This window comes from Symphalangus syndactylus, chromosome 4 (genome assembly GCF_028878055.3).
Source record: "Symphalangus syndactylus isolate Jambi chromosome 4, NHGRI_mSymSyn1-v2.1_pri, whole genome shotgun sequence".
Classification (NCBI taxonomy): Eukaryota; Metazoa; Chordata; class Mammalia; order Primates; family Hylobatidae; genus Symphalangus; species Symphalangus syndactylus.
Genome location: NC_072426.2, coordinates 83,143,455 through 83,167,646, shown reverse-complemented (window position 1 = coordinate 83,167,646; position 24,192 = coordinate 83,143,455). Strand labels below are relative to the sequence as shown.

The window sequence follows — 24,192 nt, the reverse complement described above, 5'->3', positions numbered from 1 at the left end:
TTTTTTTTTTTTTTTTTGAGATGGAGTCTTGCTTTGTCGCCCACGCTGGAGTGCAGTGGCATGATCTCTGCTCACTTCAACCTCTGCCACCTGGGTTCAAGTGATTCTCCTGCCTCAGCCTCCCGAGTAGCTGGGATTACAGGCACTGGTATTGAGGTCAGGAGTTTGAGACCAGCTTGGCCAACATGGTGAAACCCCATCTCTACTAAAAATACAAAAATTAGCTGGGCATGGTGATGGGCTACTCAGGAGGCTGAGACATGAAAATTGCTTGAACCTGGGAGACAGAGGTTACAGTGAGTGGAGATGGCACCACTGCACTCCAGTCTGGGTGACAGAGTGAGACTCTGTCTCAAAAAAAGAATACAAATAAAAAAAATTGTTTTTGAAATAACCATTATCAAAGCAGCATAGAAAGATTAAAATCAGTTTCTTTTCTAAAACTAAATTGTGCCCAATGCATATCAAACTCGTATATATTGTTTTATAGCTGATAAAATCTGAAAGATGTTTCTGTTATGAGAAGATACACACATACACCTGCCTGAGTAAGGTACCCTGTGCTGGTTTAGGAAAGGCTTTCATGTGACTGTGGTAATGGCTATAGCAATATCTAAAAAATGGGCATAATTTTTCTTTTTTGTTGTGTTTTGTTTTTTTCCTCCCCCAAAGTTCTGCCCTCTGATCCAAATTTTTATCTCTTGATGTAATATGGAAAGTGGAGCATTAACTTAGAAAAGGCAAGAACTTGTTTGAAAAGTGTCTTAATATTTATACGTTTTGGGCCTGTGAAAGTAAATCAAAACATCCAAATAACTATTTTCACAAAGCAAGCTAAATCATATTATAAGATTTTTATGTTAGTAATAGTGTTATTGAATTCAGGCTATGGAAACATCTTTGATGTTTTTACCTTACTGCTTTCCAAGTTTAATATTTTCCTATTGCTGCAACTTCTTTTTAAAGGGTTGTAGAGCACCACGATTCTGTTAATAAATACGTGAAAGTTATGCAGCTTGGGAAATCTTTGCCTCTTTTAGGAGAAAACACATGTTTCTGCAGTATGATGAGAATGTCTTTGGGAGAGAACTTTTATTTTTTCCTGGAACTGTTGCAGTTTTAGTACATTAAGTGACTCCCTCACATTCTAGTTATTATGTACTTTTAATTACCTAACTTCACATCAAGGAACAGCTCTAAGAATCAGCCTTTATATAAAACCAGAAAGAAAAAGATAGGTCTGCTTACTTCTAATTTCTTAGATATGTCTCCTAATTGTGTGTTTGTGTGTGTGTGTACTTTTTTTTTTTTTTTTTGAGGGACTGCAGGTGCGCACCACCATGCCCAGCTAATTTTTGTATTTTTTTTAGTAGAGACGGGATTTCACCATGTTGGCCAGGATGGTCTTAATCTCTTGACCTCATGATCTGCCCGCCTCGGCCTCCCAAAGTGCTGGGATTACAGACATGAGCCACCGTACCCGGCCGTGTCTGTGTAATTTTAATCTAAAGTAAGTGGAATTTATGTTGGTTTTAATTATTGTTGGAACCAATATTTGAAAATATAGGGAGCAGAAAGTATATAGTAAAAAAATTATTGATAGTAATATCATAGAGTCAGCAAATATACAGACTCTAGTGACATAGGGAAAAAATACAGACTATAATGGCATAGGACAAAAAACTCTGTTTTGGTTTAGCCCTGTCTTTGAATATAGCAACATAATCATGCATTTTGTTTGTTTGTTTCTTATTAATACAACACAGGGAATGCTATATTAACTGTAGAAAGATCAGAAACTTATTTGAAGAATATCATGTTTATGTTATATGCACAGGACTGTTGTTCAAATTCAGTATATTATATCCTGTCACTGTACCAAGATGCATAAAACTTGATCCAAATTGAAGACTTATTTCAATTTTCCATTTGTAGTTCCTACAGAAGATCCACTTAGGAATATGGCAGAGTACTTGGATTCCAGTCGAGTTGAGGTCTGGGAGAAGACCTCCTGCAACAAACAAGTTACATTTTTGGTGTACCGGGAAGGAGATCAGTTGAATTTCTTTCCTGCAGTAGATAGGGGAGATGGCACTTCAACACCGTTATCTGACTCTTCAAAGAAAATAGATTTTCATTTGCATGTCCTACAGAGAAAAGGGGAACATCGTATGAGGTACTCCATAAACTTTTGTTTACCTTGTATTGTCAAAATAATCTATATATATTAACAAATGTCATGCATCTCATTCCTACCCCAGCCCCCAATATATAAGTCTGAAATTGTCCTTCATATGATTGATATGATAAAACTGAGGTTTTTTTACGGAGTGGGATGTTTTCATAAAAAGATTTGTTTCTGTTACTCTGTGAAACTCTAAGATGCCTAATAGATTATAGAATCCTGTCATAATAGTGTGTTATTATACAACCTTAGCATAATAGAAAGGGTTAAACCTAAAGTTGATACCTTTTTTTCTAAATTTAACTCTGCTGCTTAAAGGCAGATAAATCTCTTTACTTCTCTGGTCTTGTTTTCCTACTCTATAAAAGGGAGATAAATTGTAATATTCTAAAATCAGGAGGAAAAACCCTACAGATATTTAGCTAAGCAATAGAAAAATTAGAGAATTGGACAAGGCAACCTCTCAGTTAGTTGCTGTGCATTCTGGGTTTCTGTGATTTTTTATCTCCTTTCACTTCAAGTTATTAAGCATTCACTCACTGAACTTTTATGGCCATTCACTGAGCAAGGCACTGATGTTGTAAAGATGATTATGCCTACTTTCATGGAGCATGCAGTCTGCTATCAAGAGTGTCGGTGATATAATGTTGGTGATGTTGTAAAAAGATATCAAGATCTCTGGGAGAATAGATGACAGGGCCTTTATTATGCATGAAAGGCAGAGAGTTAGACACAACTCTGAGAAGAAGTGACCCTAAAAGGGGAGTGGAGTTTGCCAAGCAGACAAAGCAAGGGAAGGTGTTACACATCCTGCAAAATAAAAAGGTAGTGGTAAAATTATTAAAAAAAAAAAAAAACCAGCTTGTAGTTTGGAGAACAGTTTCTGTGGGTCAGGAGTCCAGGCACACCATCGCTGTGCTCCAAGTCCCACAATCTGGAGTCAAGGTGTCAGCAAGTCTCTTATCAAGAGGCTTGACTGAGGAGGAGAATCTACTTACAAAGTCACTCTTATTGCTGGCATAATTCATTTCCTTTCAGTTATATGATGGAGGGCCCAGTTTTTTGCTGGCTGTTGACTAGAGGCTGCCCTCAGCTCCCTTTTGATGAACCAAAACTGACTGATTTGGAGCCTAAATTACATCTGCAACGTCCTTTGCCATATTCAGTTGGCTAGAAGCAAGACGTCCATCATGCCCATACTCAAGGGTAGGAAACCAAATGTGATGTGAACACCAAGGGTCAAGAGTCAGAGAGATTCCCCTAGGATTCTGCCCCTCACAGAGTGTTACATGAAAGATTAGACTCAATTTTTTGTGGCCTCAGAGAGCAGACTGTGACACATGGGTGTTACCTGTTGACTTTAACATGTCAGCATCTGGTTAGCACTTCAAACTTGGCATAAACCATGGGCAAGAAATGGAGGAGGTAGCAGTGAGGGTTATAGCCTTAGGCCATTAATAGAATGTCTTCATACCAGTTTTGCCATGTGCTGGCTCACTGTTTAGTTTTCTTCCCTAGTACACGCTCTTTTGGCTCCCTTTTCCTAAAGGAAACCGAAGCTCCTCAGCTTAGCATATGAGTCCTTTGACAACCTGTCACCATCAGTTTTCCAGGTCTTTTCATTATGCTATGTTTTTATACATCTTTTCTCCTTTGCTTGAAACGTCATTTTCTCCTTTTACTCCAGCTTCTCCTCAGCCAACTTCTATTTGTGTTTATGACTCAGCCCAAATGTCATCATGGAATTTAATTAGAACTGTCTTATTGTTCATCACAAGATTATTTATTTTTTCCCTTCCTTCCTTCCTTCCTTCCTTCCTTCCTTCCTTCCTTCCTTCCTTCCTTCCTTCCTTCCTTCCTTCCTTCCTTCCTTTCTCTCTCTCTCTCTCTCTCTCTCCTGCCGCCGAGTACTCGGCCTGCCTCAGCCTCCCGAGGTACTCGGACTGCACACGGAGTCTCCCTTGGTGCTCGGTGTTACCCGGGCTGGAGTGCGGTGGCGTGGTCTAGCCTCGCGGCAGCCTCCGCCTCCTAGCCGCCTGCCTTGGCCTACCAGGGTGCTGGGATTGCAGCCCCTGCCGGGCCGCCGCCCGGGCTGGGAGGTGGGGAGCGTCTCTGCCCGGCCACCCATCGTCTGGGAAGTGAGGAGCGCCTCTGCCCGGCCACCCCTTCTGGGAAGTGAGGAGCGCCTCTGCCCGGCCTCCCACCGTCTGGGAAGTGAGGAGCGCCTCTGCCCGACCACCCACCGTCTGGGAAGTGAGGAGCGCCTCTGCCCGACCACCCACCGTCTGGGAAGTGAGGAGCGCCTCTGCCCGGCCACCTATCGTCTGGGAAGAAGTGAGGAGCGTCTCTGCCTGGCCGCCCCGTCTGGGAGGTCTACCACGGAGGCCAGAAGCAATGTGGGGGCTGGACGTGGTGGCTCACGCCTGTGGTCCCGGCACTCTGGGGGGCCGAGGCGGGTTGATCACTTCGGGCTAGGAGTTCGAGACCAGTCTGGCCAACTTGGCGAAACATGAAAAATACAACAGACAAACCAACCAACCAACTCAGTGACAACAAAACAGGTCTACCCTGGAGTCATGCTCTAATTTTTTCTATTTTCCTCCCTTTCTGATCCTTTATCCCACTTTCTTTTTCTTCCTCTTCCTTCTCCCTCTTCTTTGTCAAATAGAAGATTGAGTTATTATCACTGATCCATATAAAGTCCCTCTCTCATTTATTTTAACTCCCACCCCCCATTTCTATTCCCCGACTTCCCATGTGCAACCTTCCTAATATGTTTGATACGCATCTTTTTGTTTGTATGTATTTTTAGAAAATGTTTATTGTTTTTGTGTGCAAAAAAATTAATTAAAAAAAAAGTTAAAAAAAAGATTATTTTAATAATTTTTTCTTCCTTTGTATTCATCTACAATAATTCGACAAGGAAAGGGATGGATGAATGAGAAAGAGGAGTAGAAAATGATCTGGTAATACCATGAAGGACATTTATCTTTCCTGTTCTAGAAGAGGCTTTCCTAGTCTACAGCAAGAGTAGCAAACTTCTTCTGTAAAGGTGTGCAGATAATAACTATTTTAGGATTTTTAGGCCAAGAGGCAGCATCAAGGATATTAAATAGGTACTTATGTAACAAGAGAGAAAACAAATTTCCGCAAAACTTTTACTAACAAAGTTCAAAATATAAGACTAACAATTGGGTACTTTTCTTCTGTTTGTACCACAGAATTCCAGAGAAGAATGGAATTCTTTTTCATGGGAATAATGTTTTACCTAATTGAGGTTGAAAGTTAGTGTTGCCCATCAAATTTGCAAGGTCAGTTGCAAAAGTTCACTTGTTAATGCTGATCTGTAATGAGATTTTATGTATTTTATCTCAGAAATTTTTTTTTCACACAGGTAGGTACTGTCAGATACTATCAGTCCATGAGCACATGCTTTTATTGAACATAATTGATCATTTGTAAGGCATTTATAAAATTCCATCAGATCTTCTCTTGCTGTTTGCCTTGGAAGCTCCTCAGTTGTACATTTAAATGAATTTTGAAATAGGACATTTTTTGGAAATTGCAGTGAGGTATAAAAACACTGCTAGACCTATAGTTTGAGCTCAGAAATATATCTGCTGCAAATTTCTGTGGGAAATTTCAACTTTTGAAAGCATGGGAATGATTGCAGCTTGCTACTACATGCAATTCAAACACTAGTTGTTGTTAACATGACATTATTGCAGTGTATGTTTCACATATAAACATTGTTTTATTTTGTAATTTTAGGTTAAATTCATTACGAAACATTATGAAGTCCACAGTAAAAATTAATTTCCAAAGGCAATTTAAAAATTTAAAAAGTGTTTGTAATAGTAGTTAAGGCCAGTTCTTCTCATTCAGAGTTCCTGAGCTAAAAAAAACATAATAAAACTTCATTACCACTAAGCCGCCAAACTGATGATGGATAAGTCCATGAAACAATTGAAGTTTACCATTAACACTGCTGGTTTAGTAACACAGGATAGATTCAGATATTTACCATGAAATACCTGCTGATGAATAATACAATGAATAACTATAGACTTTAAAGACCTTACATGTTTAAAGGGCATGGTGGCTCACACCTGTAATCCCAGCACTTTTGGAAGGTGGGCGAATCTCTTGAGTCCGGGAGTTTGAGACAAGTCCGGGCAACACAGTGAAACTCCATCTGGAAAAAAATTAGCTGGGCCTGGTGGCGCACACCTGTAGTCCCAGCTACTTCGGAGGCTGTGGTGGGAGGATTGTTTGAGCCCAGGAGGTGGAGGTTGCAGTGAGCCGAGATCACACCACTGCACTCCAGCCTGGGTGACAGAGTGAGACCCCCTCTCAAAAAGACAAAAAAAAAAAAGAAAGACCTTACATGTTCACTAATTCTATAAATTTGTCCAACTAAGTTCCACACATCACCCCATCAGTTATAGCAGAGTTCACTTAAAGTTGTACTAGATTAGTATTTAGCAATTTATTTGAAAATATTCTCACCTGTAGTAGCTTCATGCAGGCTATTCATAGGAGCCAACTCTTCAGTTACTTCAAACTTGGTATTGACGCCCTCAATAAACAGTAACACAGAGCAGTATGGGTAATATATGTCAGCTCATCAAAAAACAAGGTAAATGACTTAGTCATTTACCTTATTTTTTAATCAACTGTTGATGTTGCTTCCAATGCTGTCAACTTTTTGAGAAATTGTCCCTGCTGGAAAAGTAATTTTTAAACAAGTTTATTTTCTCAGGACATACTTCCTCAACTGCTGTGATCAATAGTGAATTAATTCACTATTGATAAGTAGCTTTCCTTGCTTGGCTAGCAGATATAAACATTCAGAAACTTCTTTGGTTATAGCTTCATTTTCATTTTTTATTTGTGTAAAGAAATTCTGCTGTGATGAGATATTCTATTGTAAATTTTCTAGTTTTTCTGACTGTTGCTTTCCTGAAAGTTGGGAATATTGTGATGAATTCCTAGCCTGGTAATGTCTATTTATGCTGTTTTCCTTTAGCATAGCTATAGTGTCACTGCATTATAAGCATCATGCTTTGCTATCTAATTGCTAACAAATAATCCACTCTATGATACCTTAATATGGCAACATTTGAAGTCTACTTTTCTTGTTTGACAAGGTTGGGTATACACTAGTAATAAAAAAAAGTCACAGAATAGCAATAATACATGGCAGTCAAAATACTGTTGAATTATGACTATGTTACTGTGATTTGTAGTTTCCCATATCACAGTGTAGAGCAACGAGAGAGCCACATAAACTCTGTCATAGCTACTCAACTCTGCCATTGTAGGCAAAAGCAGCCATTTGTAATACATGATTGGGTGAATGTGGCTGTGTTCCAATAAAACTTTATTTATGGACACAAATTTGAATTTTATTTAATTTTCATTTGTTATGAAATACCATTATTTTGAGTTTTTTCAACTAATTAAAGTTCATAAACCATTCTTAGCTCATGGGCCACACAGAAATAGAAATAGGTGGTGGGGCAGATTTGACCCATGACCATGGTTTGCTGGCTCCCACTCTAAAAACAAAGAGGGAGAACTGAGTGTTAATTTGTTTCATTCTGATAGAAAATGCAACATCAGTCTTTTTTTAGTCTCAAATCTTTTTAGTGGATCATGCCACCTTCCTGGGATTTTTTTTTTTTTTTTTTGAGATGGAGTCTTGCTCTGTCACCCAGGCTGGAGTGCAGTGGCACGATCTTGGCTCACTGCAACCTCCGCCTCCCAGATTCAAGCGATTCTCCTGCCTCAGCCTCCCAAGTAGCTGGGACCACAGGCACATGCTACCATGCCCGGCTAAGTTTTTTGTATTTTTAGTAGAGACGGGATTTCACCATGTTAGCCAGGATGGTCTCAATCTCCCATCCTGGTGATCCGCCCACCTCGGCCTCCCAAAGTGCTGGGATTACAGGCGTGAGCCACTGCGCCCAGCCTGGGATTTTTTAAGCAGGAAGATAGATAAGGAGACATTGTAAGACTTAATGGTAAACTGTGAAAGTTAAATGAGGTCTTGGCTTTGCGATGTACAGATTTCATGTTTGAATAATATTACATTTGCACATCTTATATCCTTTAATCATGTCATTAAATCAAAAGATTTGAGGCTGGGCGTGGTGGCTCATGCCTGTAATCCCAGCACTTTGGGAGGTGGAGGCAGGCGGATCACCTGAGGTCGGGAGTTTGAGACCAGTCTGACCAAGATGGAGAAACCCCATCTCTACTAAAAATACAAAATTAGCCGGGCGTGGTGGTGCATGCCTGTAATCCAGCTACTAGGGAGGCTGAGGCAGGAGAATAGCTTGAACCCGGGAAGTGGAGGTTGTGGTGAGCCAAGATCGCGCCATTGCACTCCAGCCTGGGCAACAAGAGTGAAACTCCGTCTCAAAAAAAAAAAAAAAAAAAAAAATTTCGAGAAATTACATATAGTACTAAAAAAAATTTTAGAAATTCAAGGAACTGTTATATTTATATTTAAATATAAAGAAAGTCATTTCGGATTAAATTTATAAATTACTATGTTAACCTAGTTACATTTTTTCATCTGAAAAAAATTTGTGATTGGGTTCTAACTCATCTCATGAATCTATACTTCATGAGAGAAAACACAATAATGTGGTTCTTTGAAAAAAAAGGTGAATTTAAAAGTGTTTTTATACTCTAAAATGAGTCCAGTGATTTATCATGATTGTTCTTTTTCTTTTTTTTGAGATGGAGTCTCACTCTGTCGCCCAGGCTGGAGTGCGTTGGCACAATGTCGGCTCACTGCAAGCTCTGCCTCCCAGGTTCATGCCATTCTCCTGCCTCAGCCTCCTGAGTAGCTGGGACTACAGGCGCCCGCCACCATGCCCAGAGAATTTTTTGTATTTTTAGTAGACACAGGGTTTCACCGTGTTAGCCAGGATGGTCTTGATCTCCTGACCTCGTGATCCACCTACCTCGGCCTCCCAAAGTGGTGGGATTACAGGCGTGAGCCATCACGCCCAGCTGATTGTTCTTTTATATATATATATATATATATATATTACATATTATATATATATAAGATATATATGTGTGTATGTATGTGTGCATATATATGTATCTATTCCATGAGAGAATAGGTCTTTTCATGACAGTAATGTTGAATCAGAAACTTCTTTCAGTATTCAGTAAAGATACTTAAAATGCCACAGGGTAACTCAGAAGTATTTAAGGTTAAAATATTGCAAGGTAACTGAGAATAGTGTATACTTGAGTTATTCCTTCTAACTCCACAGGGTGACATGACGAAAATCTTCATGCACCCTCTTTCAGGTATTGTATAGTTGGCCTTGAGACAAAAGCCTTCACACAGCAAAAGTTCTGGCACTCATTTGGGTGCACAAGCATGATGCAGTAAGTCCTGTCATTTGGCGCCTGGGAAAGCAATGAGTAGTAGTAGGAAGAATCAGCTTAGGAACCAGACACATGGGGGATTTGAATCTTAGGTCTGCTGTCTATAGCTTTCTGATCTTGAGCCAAATCACTTAACCTCTCTCACCTGGAGTTTCTTCATTAATAAAATCAGCTATAATATCTACCTTATGTAGTTTTGTGAGAATTAGGAATAATGTGTGAGAAGTGCCTGGCAGAGCAGGCATTCAGTAAATGGCAGGCAATGTTATTACTTCAGTGTTGTACTTGTGTCAGTTATCATACTGTGGTAGCCATGCCGTAGTAGGTAACTGTGGCTGTCACAAGTCAAGCATCACAGACTGAATTGGTTGTGGAGACCAGTCCTACCTTCCTTCAGATGCTACCCATGCGTATAGTGCATGTAATTAACCCACAGTTTCAGAACATTTCATGTTGCACCATATAACATTTAGGAATGGGGCTGTCTGCTCTCTTTTTTGCCCTTGTGTGGCAATAATATGTGCTTCAGAAACATTAAGGAATATACCCCATTAAGGCTATCCCAAATTGTTTCCATTTCTTACAACCATATAAAACAGGAAATTTTCCTCATACTTCCATAGTGTAGATAACCTAGTTTTCCTATAAGTAAATCTGCATAAAAACTAGTATGTATTCTTATTTTGTTTTATTTAAAATTTTAATCGTTTTACAAATGTGCCAAGCTTGTGTTTTATCAAATCCTTGCCATTCTAATTTTCCCATTATAGAAAAAATAAATGAAATTTCAAAATCTTTGTGTTCAGTTCATCAAACATTTATTGGCTATGTGCCAAGCGCTGTGCCTGGTGCAGACTCAGAAGATAGTCTAATATCTGCTTTCAACTTGCTTACATGTGGGGGAATAAGGGGCAAAACAAACATGTAAGTATAAATATGAGGATCATGTGATACATCATTATATTATGCAATCAAAGAGGAAGAGTTCTAAATATTAATTACATTGAAATATGAATAACGTCACTGTGGTTGATCAGTAATTTAAATGTTTAACCTGTTTAATAGCTTGTATCATGACTTGACTGGATGTGTTTTTTCTTGTTAAAATCTGTGCTATTCTAGGTTTTTACATTTTTAAGCACACTTAGAAAAATTTGAAGTTATCTCTACTTAAAAAAATTTATTGGCTGGGCACGGTGGCTCACACCTATAATCCCAGCACTTTGGGAGGCCGAGGTAGGTGGACCACGAGGTCGGGAGATTGAGACCGTCCTGGCTAACACAGTGAAACCCTGTCTCTACTAAAAATACAAAAAAATTATCTGGGCGTGGTGGCACACACCTGTAGTCCCAGCTACTTGGGAGGCTGAGACAGGAGAATCGCTTGAACCTGGGAGGCAGAGGTTGCAGTGAGCCGAGATTGCGCCGTTGCACTCCAGCCTGGTGACAGAGTGAGACTGTCTCAAGAAAACAAAATTTTTTTGCTCTTTAAGAATAGAAAATGTTCTGATGACACCTGTGTATGAATTCTTTTTTTTTCTTTTTTTTTTTTTTAGTGAGAATCCCCTCAGGATGACTAAAAATCTGTACTTCTCTCCCGTGCCAAATTTTAAAAAATTCTGATTCATGGAAATCTCATCAGCCTGTTGTTTGGGTTGCACAATTATCAGCCTTGGCTGATAATATGAAATCAGACATTCTCATGGAAATGGATTTTGCCTCTTTGGGAATGATATGGCAGGTGTCAAAATGTCTTCATTTATGATATACTGAATTCAGAGAAGCTCAGCTATACTAGATTTTCAGTAATCCTAGATCATAATATTTATTCCCATTTCATTTTTTCTTTTAAGAAGTACATTCTTTGAAATATATTTTCCTGACATTGACATTGACAAAATGGATGTAGTGTTTTATCATTAGTAACTTCTATAGATTGCTGTTTCACATAGAGCATTTTTAGTCACTGAGCAGGTATCAGAAAAATTTCAAGTAGTTACTGTTTTCTTTGCAGTGGTGGTTCTATGTATAATTCAGATACAGATGAGGATGAAGAAACTGAGCCTTCTTCTTCTGGGCAACAGATAATTGAAAATTCAATAACTATGAATAAGATGAAGCTGCTGAAGGCTAAGATGAAGAACATGAATCTCAGCAAAAAGGTGAAGCTGTTGGGATTTGGCCAGGCTTATCTCTAGCTTACCCCTGCAGAGCACTCATCAATGAGGTCTGTTGGTCATCGTGAAAAAATTATAAAGTATTATTCATTTCAGGTTTCTGGCCTCATTTGTTAAACTTCTAAAAGGGATAAATTGGATTTTTTAGATTAGAAGCACACCTGAAGGGATTATGCTGCACTTAACATAATTTATCATTTTAAAGATCATTCTGGGTCTAAGAAGGATAAAAAAAGAGAGCTTAATCTTAATCTGGCAATAATTACTTTTTAAAATATGTTAATATTTATTTATTATGGATAAAGATATCTACTATTTAGTAGATAGTGTCAGTTTTCCAAAGTGATTGAACCAATTTACATTCTTTACAACAGTGAATGAGAGCTGCCATTTTCCCATATTCTTACCAGTATTTGGCATGGTCCTTTAATTTTTGTAATTCTACTTTGTTTGTAGTGGCATCACATTGTGGTTTTAATTGCATTTCTCTGATGAGACCTGGAAGGCTGAGCACCTTTCATATGTTTATTGGGCATTTGGATACCCTTTTTAATAAAACACCTATATTTTTCCATTTTTCTATTGGGTTGTATGTTTTTTGTTACAGATTTTTTTTGGAGTTTTATATATATTCTAGATAAAAGTCCTTTGTTTCATATTACCACTTTATTGCTTTCCTTTTTACTGTATTAATGGCTCCGTTCCTTTTCATATATAATAAAATTCAAAAATCTTTAATGTATTACTTGATGAATTTTTACATTTATATACACTCATGTAGACACAACCCAAATTAAAATAGGACCTTTCACTCCAGAATGTTACCTCATAATATTTCCCAGTTAATACCTACCTTTTCCTATTCTCAGAAATAACTACTGTTCTTACATCTATTACCATAAATACGTTTTTCCTATTCCTGAAATTTATATAAATAGAATCATAGAGCATATGGCCTGGTTTCTTTTGTTAAAAATATTTGTTTGATGTATCCATGTGGTTGTATGTATCAGTTAATTCTTTTTTATTGTTGTGTACTACTGTACTATGTGATTGATTTACCTCAATTTGCTTCTCTCTTTTCCTTTTGATGGACATTTGAGTTGTCTCTATCTTTTGGCTTTTATCAATAAAATTCCTTTGAATATTCTCATACATTCTTTGGTGGACATAGCACTTGTTTCTTTGGAGCGTATACCTAGCAATGGACTTTTGGAGTCAGAGGGAAGATATATGTTTAACTTTAGTATTATGCCAAACAATTTTGCCAAGCATTTTTTTGTTTTTGTTTTTGTTTTTTTTTTTTGAGACAGAGTCTCGGTCTGTCGCCCAGGTGCTATCTTGGCTCACTGCAAGCTCCACCTCCCAGGTTCACGCCATTGTCCTGCCTCAGCCTCCTGAGTAGCTGGGACCACAGGCGCCCACCAACCACGCCCAGCTCATTTTTTTGTGTGTGTGTGTTTTTAGTAGAGACAGGGTTTCACTGTATTAGCCAGGATGGTCTCGATCTCCTGACCTCGTAATCCGACTGCCTCGACCTCCCAAAGTGCTGGGATTACAGACGTGAGCCACTGCGCCGGGCCAATTTTGCCAAGCATTTGAACCAATTTACACTCTTCCCAGCAATGTGAGAGTTCTAGTTTATGCCACATTCTTGCCAACACTTGATATTGTCAGTCCTTTTAATTTTAACCATTCTGGTGACTGTGTAAATGGTTTTCATTTATATTTCTCTAATGAGGAATAATACTGACTTTTCATATGATTATTGACCATTAAGATACATTTTTTATGTGAAGTGCCTGTTCAAGTCTTTTGCTTATTTTTAAATTGAGTTCTCTGCCTTTTGCTTACTGATTTCTAGGCATCTTTATATACTATGGATACAAGTCTTTTGTCAGATATACGGGTTGCAGATATTTCTAACACTCTATGGTGGCTTGTTCTTTTACTTTCTTACTCTTCTGGTGAATGTTTTTAATTGTATTCTAATTTATCAGTTTTGCTTTTTTTTTTTTGAGACAGAGTCTCACCCTGTTGCCCAGGCTGGAGTGCAGTGGTGCGATCTCTGCTCACTGCAACCTCCGCCTCCTGGGTTCAAGCGTTTCTCCTGCCCCAGCCTCCCAAGTAGCTGGGATTACAGGTGTGCATCTCCACACCCGGCTAATTTTTGTATTTTTAGTAGAGATGAGGTTTCACCTTGTTGGTCATGCTGGTCTTGAACTTCTGACCTTGTGATCCGCCCGCCTCAGCCTCCCAAAGTGCTGGGATTACAGGCATGAGTCACTGCGCCCAGCTTGCTTTTATGATTATCATTTTTGATAATCTTTTGATGAAATATTTTCCTACCACAGGTCTTAAAGCTTTATGATTGTTTTTCTCTCACTTAGGTTTAGTCCAGCTGAAATTTTTTTTTTTTTTGAGACAGAGTCTTGCTGTGTCTCCAGGGTGGACTGCAGTGGCACAATCTTGGCCCACTGCAACCTCCACCTCCTTGGTTCAAGCAATTCTCCTGCCTCAGCCTCCTGAGTAGCTGGGACTACAGGCATGTGCCACCATGCCCGGCTAATTTTTGTATTTTTAGTAGAGATGGGGTTTTGCCATGTTGGCCAAGCTGGTCTCAAACTCTTGACCTCAGGTAGTCCTCCCACCTTGGCCTCCCAAAGTGTTGGGATTACAGAAGCGAACCACCGTGCCCAGCTGAAATTTTTTTGATATAATGTAAAGTGGGGTAAAGATCTTTTTTTTTTTTCCTGATGGGGAACAATTGACCTAGCTCTATTAAGAAAAAAAATCCTTTCTTCATAGTCCTAAATGTTTATGCACCTAATAATAGAACTTCAAAATACATGAAGCAAAAACTACAAAGAAATAAACAAATACTTTTGTTGAAAGGTTTCTACATCCCACTCTCAAAAATCGATGAAACAGATAGGAAATCAGTGAAGGATTTAGGAGACTTGAACACTAATCAACCTACTTGACCCAACTGACATTTACAGTATGCTCTACCCAAAACAGCAGAGTACACATTTCTTTTTAAGTGTATGTAGAACATTTACCAGGGTAAACCATATTGTGTGCCATAAAACAAGTTCAATTTTCTTTTTTTTTTTTGAGACAGAATCTTGCTCTGTCCCCTAGACTGAAGTTCAGTGGCACAATCTCGGCTCACTACAATCTCCGCCTCCCAGGTTCAAGCAATTGTCTTACCTCAGCCTCCTGAGTAGCTGGGACGACAGGCTCATGCCACCATACCTGGCTAATTTTTTGTATTTTTAGTAGAGACGGGGTTTCACCATGTTGGTCAGGTTGGTCTTGAACTCCTGACCTCAAGCAATCTGCCTGTCTTGGCCTCCCAAAGTGCTGGGATTACAGGTATGAGGCACTGCGCCTGGACCAGTTTCAAATAAATTATAAAAGATTCCAAATAATACAAAAATGCTCTCTGATTACAATGGAATAAAATTAGAAATCAATAATAGATATGTGGAAAACCTTCAGATATTTGAAAATAACACACTTCTAAGTAACTGATAGTCAAGAAGTCCAAAGAGAAATAGGTATTTTTTCACTGAATAAAAATATTCTGATATTGCGATAAATTGATTTTTTAAAAATATGAAATATTCTTGCATTGTTAGAATGAACCATTCTTTGTTGTGATGTATTTTCCTTTTCATTTCTTTAGATTTAAATTATTAATATTTTCTTTAGGATTTTTACATTATGATTTCGTTCATGAGAGAAATTTTGATCTATATTTTTCTTTTCCAATATACAGTAAAGTTGAAAGAATTTTACCATGAATACTTATTTATCTAATATCTAGATTCTACCATTAAAATTTTTTTAATTTTATTTTTGTGGTAAAATACATATGACAAAATTATCTTAACCATCTTAAGTGTACAAACAGTTCAGTAATGTTAAGTGTATAACACATTGTTGTGCAACCAATCTCCAGAAGTTTTTTATCTTGTAAAATTGTCATAATGTGTCAGAATTTCCTTCCTTTTTAAGGCTGGATAATATTTCATTGTATGGCTATATACCACACTTTTTTAATCCATTCATTCCTCAATGTACACTTGGATTGCCCCCATCTTTTGGCTACTGTGAATAATAGTGCTACGAACATAAGTATGCAAATATGTCTTTGAGACCCTACTTTCAGTGTTTTCTTTTAGTAGTTTCATAGTTTCAGATCTTAGAGTTAAGTCTTTAGTTTATTTAGATTTATTTTTGTATATGGTAAAAGATAAGGGGTCTAATTTCATTCTTCTGCATGTGGATCCAGTTTTCCCAACATTATTTATTGAAGAGACTATCCTTTCCCCAGTGTATGTTCTTGGCACCTTTGTCAAAAATAAGTTCACTGTGGGTCTGTGGACTTGTTTCTGGGTTCTCTATTCTGTTCCATTGGTTGTGCTGTCTATGTTCATGTCAGTACTGTGCTGTTTTGGTTACTGTAGCTCTGTAGTATAATTTAAAGTCAGATAATTGTGATTCCTCCAGTTTTTTTTTTGTTTGTTTGTTTTTTTTGCTTAGATGGCTTTGACTATTCTGTGTCTTTTGTGGTTCCATGTAAATTTTAGGATTATTTTTTCTGTTTCTGTGAAAAATGTCATTGGTATTTTGATAGAGATTATGTTGAATTTGTAGATTGCTTTGGGCAGTATGGACATTTTAACAATATTAATTCTTCCAACTCAGGAACATGGAATATTTTTTCATTTTTTTGTGTCATCCAATGTTTTATAGCTTTCATTATAGAGATCTTTCACTTCTTTAGACAAGTTTATTCCTAGGTATTTTATTTTACTTTATTTGTAGCTATTGTAAATGAGATTACTTTCTTGATTTTTTTTAGATTATTCACTGTTGGTATATAGAAATGCTACTGGGTTTTGTATGTTGATTTTGTATCCTGCAACTTTACTGAATGTGTTTATCAGTTCTAATCATTTTTTGGTGGAGTCTTTCAGTTTTTCCAAATACAAGATCATATTATATTCATATCCTGCAATCAAGGATAATTTGACTTCCTTCTTTCAAATTTGTATGCCCTTTATTTCTTTCTCTTGTCTGATTTCTCCAGCTAGGACTTCTAGTACTAGTACTTCTTTTCATTTAGGATTCCTGATGATAAATTCTCTCAGCATTTGTCTGAAAACTAATTTACCTTTTTAATTTTGAGAAATGTTTAATTCTTTTTTTTTTTTTTTTTTTGAGATGGAGTCTCGCTGTTGCCCAGGCTGGAGTGCAGTGGTATGGTCTCGGCTCACTGCAACCTCCGCCTCCCGGGTTCAAGCGATTCTCCTCCCTCAGCTTCCCAAGTAGCAGTAGCTGGGACTACAGGCGTGCACCACCATGTCCAACTAATTTTTGTATTTTTAATAGAGATGGGGTTTCACCATGTTGGCCAGAATGGTCTTGATCTCTTGACCCTGTGATCTGCCTGCCTCAACCTCCCAAAGTTCTGGGATTACAGGCGTGAGCCACCGCGCCTGGCTGAGAAATGTTTAATTACTTAGAAATGTTATAAGACTAGATTCATCAATTAATATTTTCCCACATTTGCTTTCTGTTTGGATTTTTTTTTAGCTGATCTATTTGTGAGTTAGATATCATGACACTTCCCCTAAATACTTTATTGATCATGTTTCCCCTAAGAATAAGGGCCACCTTTTACATTATTATGATACAGTTACCATAATCATTTATGATTGATACACATTATGTCGTCTATATTCATATTTCCCAGGTCTTAATAATGTATGTAATAGCATTTTATATTGTTTTTGATCTGGGATCCAATCAAGAATGATGCATTGCATTTTGTTGTAATGTTTTCATAGTCTCCTTTTATACAAAACTGTTTCTAAACCTTATTTGGACATGCATGTAAAATACTTCTGAAGAATATAGATCAGTTGTCTTGTAAAATATTCTTCAATTTGGAGATTTGGCTGTTTCATTATGACTAGATGGAAGTTGAACATTTTTGGTAGGAATACTACACAGATGATTTATTCTTCTCAGTGCAACACATCAGAAGGCACATAATGTTAATTTGTAGTAGTTTCTTTTTCTTTTTTTTTTTAAAGAAAATTTGCAATTTTAGTTGGTATTTGCTCATTAGTCCAAGAGTAGTTTAATATATTTTGAAAATGTTCTGGTGGTAGAGGCATTTTGGTTTTTATTTTTCTTTTCTTTTCTTTTTTTTAGAGGTGGGAGTCTCACTATGTTACTGAACTCCTGGGACCAAGGGATCTTCCCATTTCAGCCAACCACATAGCTGGGACTATGTGTGCAGCACCATGCCGGGCTTGATTTTTCATTGTTTTTAATTTCTAGTTTTATTGCATGGAACTCAGAGAATGTTGTTTGTATTTCTACTTTATAGCATTTTATTCTTTGGGATCTAATAGCACTTTTCATGAATATATACCTCAGAGGACAGTTTATTCTCTATCGAAAAGGTAAAAGTTTGCTAGATATTTATAAGATAGACCTTATTAAAGTTTTTTTTTTTGTCAATTTGATCTGTCTTAGAATGAGAACAGTAATAGATGAAGGTCTATTATTCATAAGTTTCGGTGTATTTCTCTTTTCATTTCCCATACTTTTTGCTGTAAGAAAGTGGTAGTTGGCCGGGCGCGGTGGCTCAAGCCTGTAATCCCAGCACTTTGGGAGGCCGAGGCGGGGGGATCACAAGGTCAGGAGATCGAGACCATCCAGGCTAACACGGTGAAACCCCGTCTCTACTAAAAATACAAAAAATTAGCCGGGCGTGTTGGCGGGCGCCTGTAGTCCCAGCTACTCGGGAGGCTGAGGCAGGAGAATGGCGTGAACCAGGGAGGCGGAGCTTGCAGTGAGCCGATATCGCGCCACTGCACTCCACCCTGGGGGACAGAGCAAGACTCCGTCTCAAAAAAAAAAAAAAAAAAGAAAGTGGTAGTTGTGTAATTTGGCACATAAATATTAATAACTTATATTTTCACTGTGTTGCTAGTTACAAAAGTAGTGAAATGTTTCATCTCTATCGCATTCACTGACTTTCCCCTTGAATTTTCCTTGCCTGATATCAGGCCCATACCTACTAGTATCTTCTTGGTTTCATTTGCTTGGTATACCTTTTCCCATGTCTCTATTTATTAACTTTTAAGTTACTTTGTTTTACATATTTCCTTTATATACAGTATAGAGTTGGTTTTTGCTTTGTGAGCCATCTTGAAATTTTAAAACAGGTAACTTAATCACGTTTATATTTATTGATATGACTTCATATTTGGTCTTAAATGTCTTATTTTGTTATACTTACAGTTTCCTTCTCTATGCTTTCTTTTGTGTGTATCTGTATATATGAATGTGTAAGTGTGTAGTTTTTGGTATTTCAGAAAGCTTTTGCATTTTGTTTTATTGATTCACTTTACATTAATACTATTTATCATGTTCTTGATCTGCCTTTTCCTTATTTAACCTTCTCCTCTTTTATTTGCCAGCTTTAAATATCCTTTGACTCCTAATTACTAAGTGAAAATCAGTGAACTTATTTTTTTCTTTTCTCTCTTCATCCTCTCATTAAAAATTTTTTTCTACTTTTTTAAAGAAAACATAGCCTTTACAAATCATTTTTCTTTCTACTCTTAGTTTTAATTATATTCCATCCTTTTAATTTATTTATTTATTTATTTTGAGGTGGAGTCTTGCCCTGTCGCCTAGGTTGGAGTGCAATGGCACGATCTTGGCTCACTGCAACCTATGCCTTCTGGGTTCAAGCGATTCTCCTGCCTCAGCCTCCCGAGTAGCTAGGATTACAGGCGTGTGCCACCACGCCCAGCTAATTTTTTTCTGTATCTTTAGTAGAGACAGGGTTTCACCATGTTGGCCAGGCTGGTCTCGAACTCCTGACCTTGTGACCCACCCACCTTGGCCTCCCAAAGTGCTGGGATTACAGGCACGAGCCACCATGCCCGGCCAATTGTATTCCATTCTTATGATCAGTCTTTTTGCTGTAGGTTTCCCCATACATTTTGGTTAGAAGAAGCTCATCTAAAGTCCTCAAGAAAGGCTTGTAGATACAGTAATTATTGAATTTTTCGATGTGCAAACCCTTTTCTTTAGACTTAACATTTTTATTTGTTTTTACCATTATGTATGATATCAACTGTAGGTTTTTCTTCTATTTTGGTATTTTCCTATTTTCATTGATACATAATAGATATATTTTCAGGGTACATGTGATAATTTAATACATGAATATAATTTGTAAACACCAAATCAGTGTAATTGGGATATCCATAACCTTAAATATTCATCTTTTTTTAATGCTAGAAGCATTAGCCTTAATCCTTACATGATGGCTTGCCTGGATATAAAATGTTTGGTTCACATCTTTTCCCTTGAGTTTGTCTAAAATGTTGCTCTGCTGTTGTTTTGCTATTTATATTGCCATTGAGAAATCTAATTACCAATCTTTCTTTTCTCTGTGAATGATTTGGGTTTTTTGTCTGGAGAAAATGAGGATTTTTTTTTCTTTTAAATGTAATGGTTTTACTAGGATGTATCTTGGAATTAACTCTTCAGGGTCAATTTTCACTATACACTTGAGCCTTTTTAACATAAAGATTTAAGTCTTTTATTTCAGGATGATTTCTTTGAAGTTATATGTTTTTTTTTTTTAGTACTTTATTTGTTTTTTTGTTTGTTTGTTTTCTTTTTTGGAACTTTTTTTTTTTTTGAGACGGAGTCTCACTCTGTTGCCCAGGCTGGAGTGCAGTGGCACCATCTCCATGCACTGCAAGCTCCGCCTCCCAGGTTCACGCCATTCTCCCGCCTCAGCCTCTGGAGTAGCTGGACTAGAGGTGCCTGCCACCACGCCTGGCTAACTTTTTGTGTTTTTAGTAGAGACAGGGTTTCACCGTGTTAGCCAGGATGGTCTCGATCTCCTGACCTGGTGATCCGCCCACCTCGGCCTTTCAAAGTGCTGGGATTGCAGACGTGAGCCACCGCGCCCGGCTTTTGGAGCTTATTTTATACATAAGTTAGAACATCGTCGTTGTCTTTTTTTTTTTTTTTTCTTTTTTTTTTTTTTTTTTTTTTTAAAGACAGGGTCTTGCAGGTCTACCCAGGCTAGAGTGCCATAGCCTGAGCTCACTGCAGCCTCGAACTCTTGGGCTCAAGTGACCTTCCTACCTCAGCGGCATGAGATACCCACCCTGCCGTTAGAACTTCTTTGTCTAATATACAACCACCTTCTCTCTTATCCTTTTAGATTCTTTATTTTATTTTTATTCTTTTGGCTGTTTTCATACCTTTCCTCAGTATTTTTTTTTTTTTTTTGAGACGGAGTCTTGCTCTGACGCCCAGGCTGGAGTGCAGTGGTGCGATCTTGGCTCACTGCAAGCTTTGCCTTCCAGGTTCATGCCATTCTCCTGCCTCAGCCTCCCAAGCTGGGACTACAGGCACCTGCCACCATGCCCGGCTAATTTTTTTATATTTTTAGTAGAGACGGGATTTCACCCTGTTAGCCAGGATGGTCTCGATCTCCTGACCTCGTGATCTGCCCACTTCGGCCTCCGAAAGTGCTGGGATTACAGACGTGATCCACCGCACCCGGCCTATACCTTTTCTCAGTATTCTTTATTAAATATTAAGTAGAATTTTAGTCTCCTGTGGGCACCTTGTAATTTAGTCTTCATTTCTGAGATGATTTTGTTTTCTGCAGAGTACTTCTGGGTTTGCTCAGCTCTCATTTCATATCCTCCTATTACTTTTATCCATTCTGCCTTGAGTTTTTGCATTTATGATTTGATGAGATTTTTAAAAATATCTGCAAATACTAAAAGATAATTTAAGTTGGGGTATTGTGATGGAGTTTTCTTTTGTTTCATTGTTTTAGGGAGGATTTTCATTAGCTAAAATAAAATGTTCTGATTCTCATTTTCTGTTTTATTTTTATAGCAGCTTTACATGGATTTGGTCTGCTTTTTTCTATTTATTTTCTAATTGTATTTTCCATAATTTTATTTACTTAGATGAGTATTAACAGTTATATATTAATACACAGAAGCAAGGATTTTGTGTAGGGAAGTAAGTTTCTTATTTCAAGAGCATCCTCTTCCTTTGGTGTAGTGAAATGCAGGTTTTTAAAATCAATGACACACTTTTTTATTTGTTATTTAAAAAATTAATTTATTTTTATTTTTTGAGGTGGGGTCTTGCTCTATCACCCAGGCTGGGGTGTAGTGGCATGATCTTGACTCACTGCAACCTCTGCCTCCTGAGCTCAAGCGATCCTCCCACCTCAGCCTCCCAAGTAGCTGGGACCACAGGCTCCTGCCACCATGCCCAGCTAATTTTTTTGTATTATTGATAGAGATGGGTTTTTCTCATGTTTTCCAGGCTGGTCTCGAACTCCTGAACTCAAGCAATCTTCCCACCTTGGCCTCCCAAAGTGCTGGGATCATAGTTGTGAGCCACCATGCCTGGCTCAAATCAATGACACTCTTACTGGAGGGCAGTGTCAGTATGTTTTCTGATTTGTGATTCACTATTGTTTTTGTAGGATCCTTACTTTCCCTTTCCTGCTTCTTTCTTTACTTTTACTATCAAAGTCTCAATGGGTGCCTTTTCCTTTCAGTTTACCCCTTCTCCCTCCAAAAAGTGATGTCTTCTTGAAGCTACCTCCTTTATCCTGAACAACTTTAATGCCCGGTGTGGTGGCTCATGCCTACAATCCCAGAACTTTGGGAGGCCGAGGTGGGAGGATCACTTGAATCCAGGAGTTTGAGACCAGCCTGTCAACATAGGGAGACCCCATCTCTACAAAAAATATAAAACTTAGCTGGGCATGGTGATGTGTCTGTAGTCCCAGCTGCTTGGAGGATCGATTGACCCTGGGAGGGTGAGGCTGCAGTGAGCCATTATTGTACCACTGCACTCTAGCCTGGGTAGCAGAGCCAGACCCTGTCTCAAAAAATACACATAAAAATAAAGTCACTTCCTTTTAATTTCTCAGTAGCCTCTGTTTGATATCCCATATCTTAGACCTATTTTTAGTATCTTCATAATCAAGTGGGATTTTGTCTTTTGTGGATTTTTCTTTGTTGCATCTGCTGTAGGTTATGCAAACCTCTCCTTTTCTTTATTTTTTTCCCTTTCTTTTTTTTTTTTCTTGGTGAAGCTCCATACTTTTGCCTGTCTCTCACCACAGGCATAGGCTTTGCAGATGAGTTTCTTGGATTGGGGAATATTTTGAAGTTCATATTATATGTCTCCCAGTTTTTCTGATGCATGGGTTATGAGTGATTTTATTTGTGTATGTTGTGGATCTGTGTAGTTTTTCTGGAGCATGGAGAAATTCAGTTTTAGGCAGCTGTCATTAATTTTGACAGCCCAGAAGTCATATCCTTCATTTTTGAAGAATTTTTTGCTGGATAAAGAATTGCAGATTGGGCCAGGCGTGGTGGCTCACACCTGTAATCCCAGCACTTTGGGAGGCCAAGATGGGTGAATCACCTGAGGTCAGGGGTTCGAGACCAGCCTGGCCAACATAGAGAAACCCCATCTCTACTAAAAATACAAAAATTAGCTGGACATGGTGGCGGGTGCCTGTAATCCCAGCTACTCAGGAGGCTGAGGCAGGAGAATTGCTTGAACCCAGGAGGCAGAGGCCCGAGATTGTGACATTGCACTCCAGCCTAGGTGACAACTCTGTCTCTAGGATAAAAGCATCTATAGGAGCCAGCTTATCTTTTCAAGGTTCTTCCTTCTTAGATCCTCTAATTTTTCTTGCCTCAGTTGGTATCCACTGAATTATCCAGATTTTCTTATATTTTCATGTATTTTATATTTTCTGTAAGTGGGAGCATTGGTATGTCATAAGACATTCCATCCCATCCTCTTGCCTGCTTGCTACCATTTTTGCTTTTTTTTTTATTTTTTATTTTTTGAGACGGCGTCTCGTTCTGTCACCCAGGCTGGAGTGCAGTGGCGCGATCTTGGCTCACTGCAAGCTCTGCCTCCCGGGTTCACGCCGTTCTCCTGCCTCAGCCTCTCCGAGTAGCTGAGACTACAGGCGCCTGCCACCACGCCCGGCTAATTTTTTTGTATTTTTAGTAGAGACGGGGTTTCACCGTGGTCTCGATCTCCTGACCTCGTGATCCGCCCGCCTCAGCCTCCCAAAGTGCTGGGATTACAAGCGTGAGCCACCGCTCCCGGCCCATTTTTTTTTATTTTTAAGAGCTAAGATTTCTTATGTTTCATTCTCAACTTTATTCATAAGATCTTGAATTTTTATGGTACTTTTATTAAAATCTACTGTGTCAGAGGGCACCAAGACCACCCCAGGTGTGATGGTTTACTAGGAAGATTCACAGGGCTGTAGTATGTTGTTGTATATAGTTG

General features: G+C 38.3%; 1 protein-coding gene across 11 annotated transcripts in view; it reads left to right on the top strand.

Annotated features, from left to right (window-relative positions):
- ZFAND4 (zinc finger AN1-type containing 4) overlaps positions 1-24,192 on the top strand; it is a 65,384-nt gene that overhangs the window by 28,853 nt on the left and 12,339 nt on the right. For 7 of the 11 annotated variants that reach the window (XM_063637425.1, XM_063637424.1, XM_063637423.1 and 4 more), the window contains 2 exons: positions 1,936-2,176; positions 11,598-11,763. In XM_063637425.1, coding sequence (XP_063493495.1) covers positions 1,936-2,176; positions 11,598-11,763 — 407 coding nt within the window. The remainder of the gene's footprint in view (positions 1-1,935; positions 2,177-11,597; positions 11,764-24,192) is intronic. The other 4 variants (XM_055275275.2, XM_063637426.1, XM_055275277.2 and 1 more) reach the window with 1 other exon arrangement.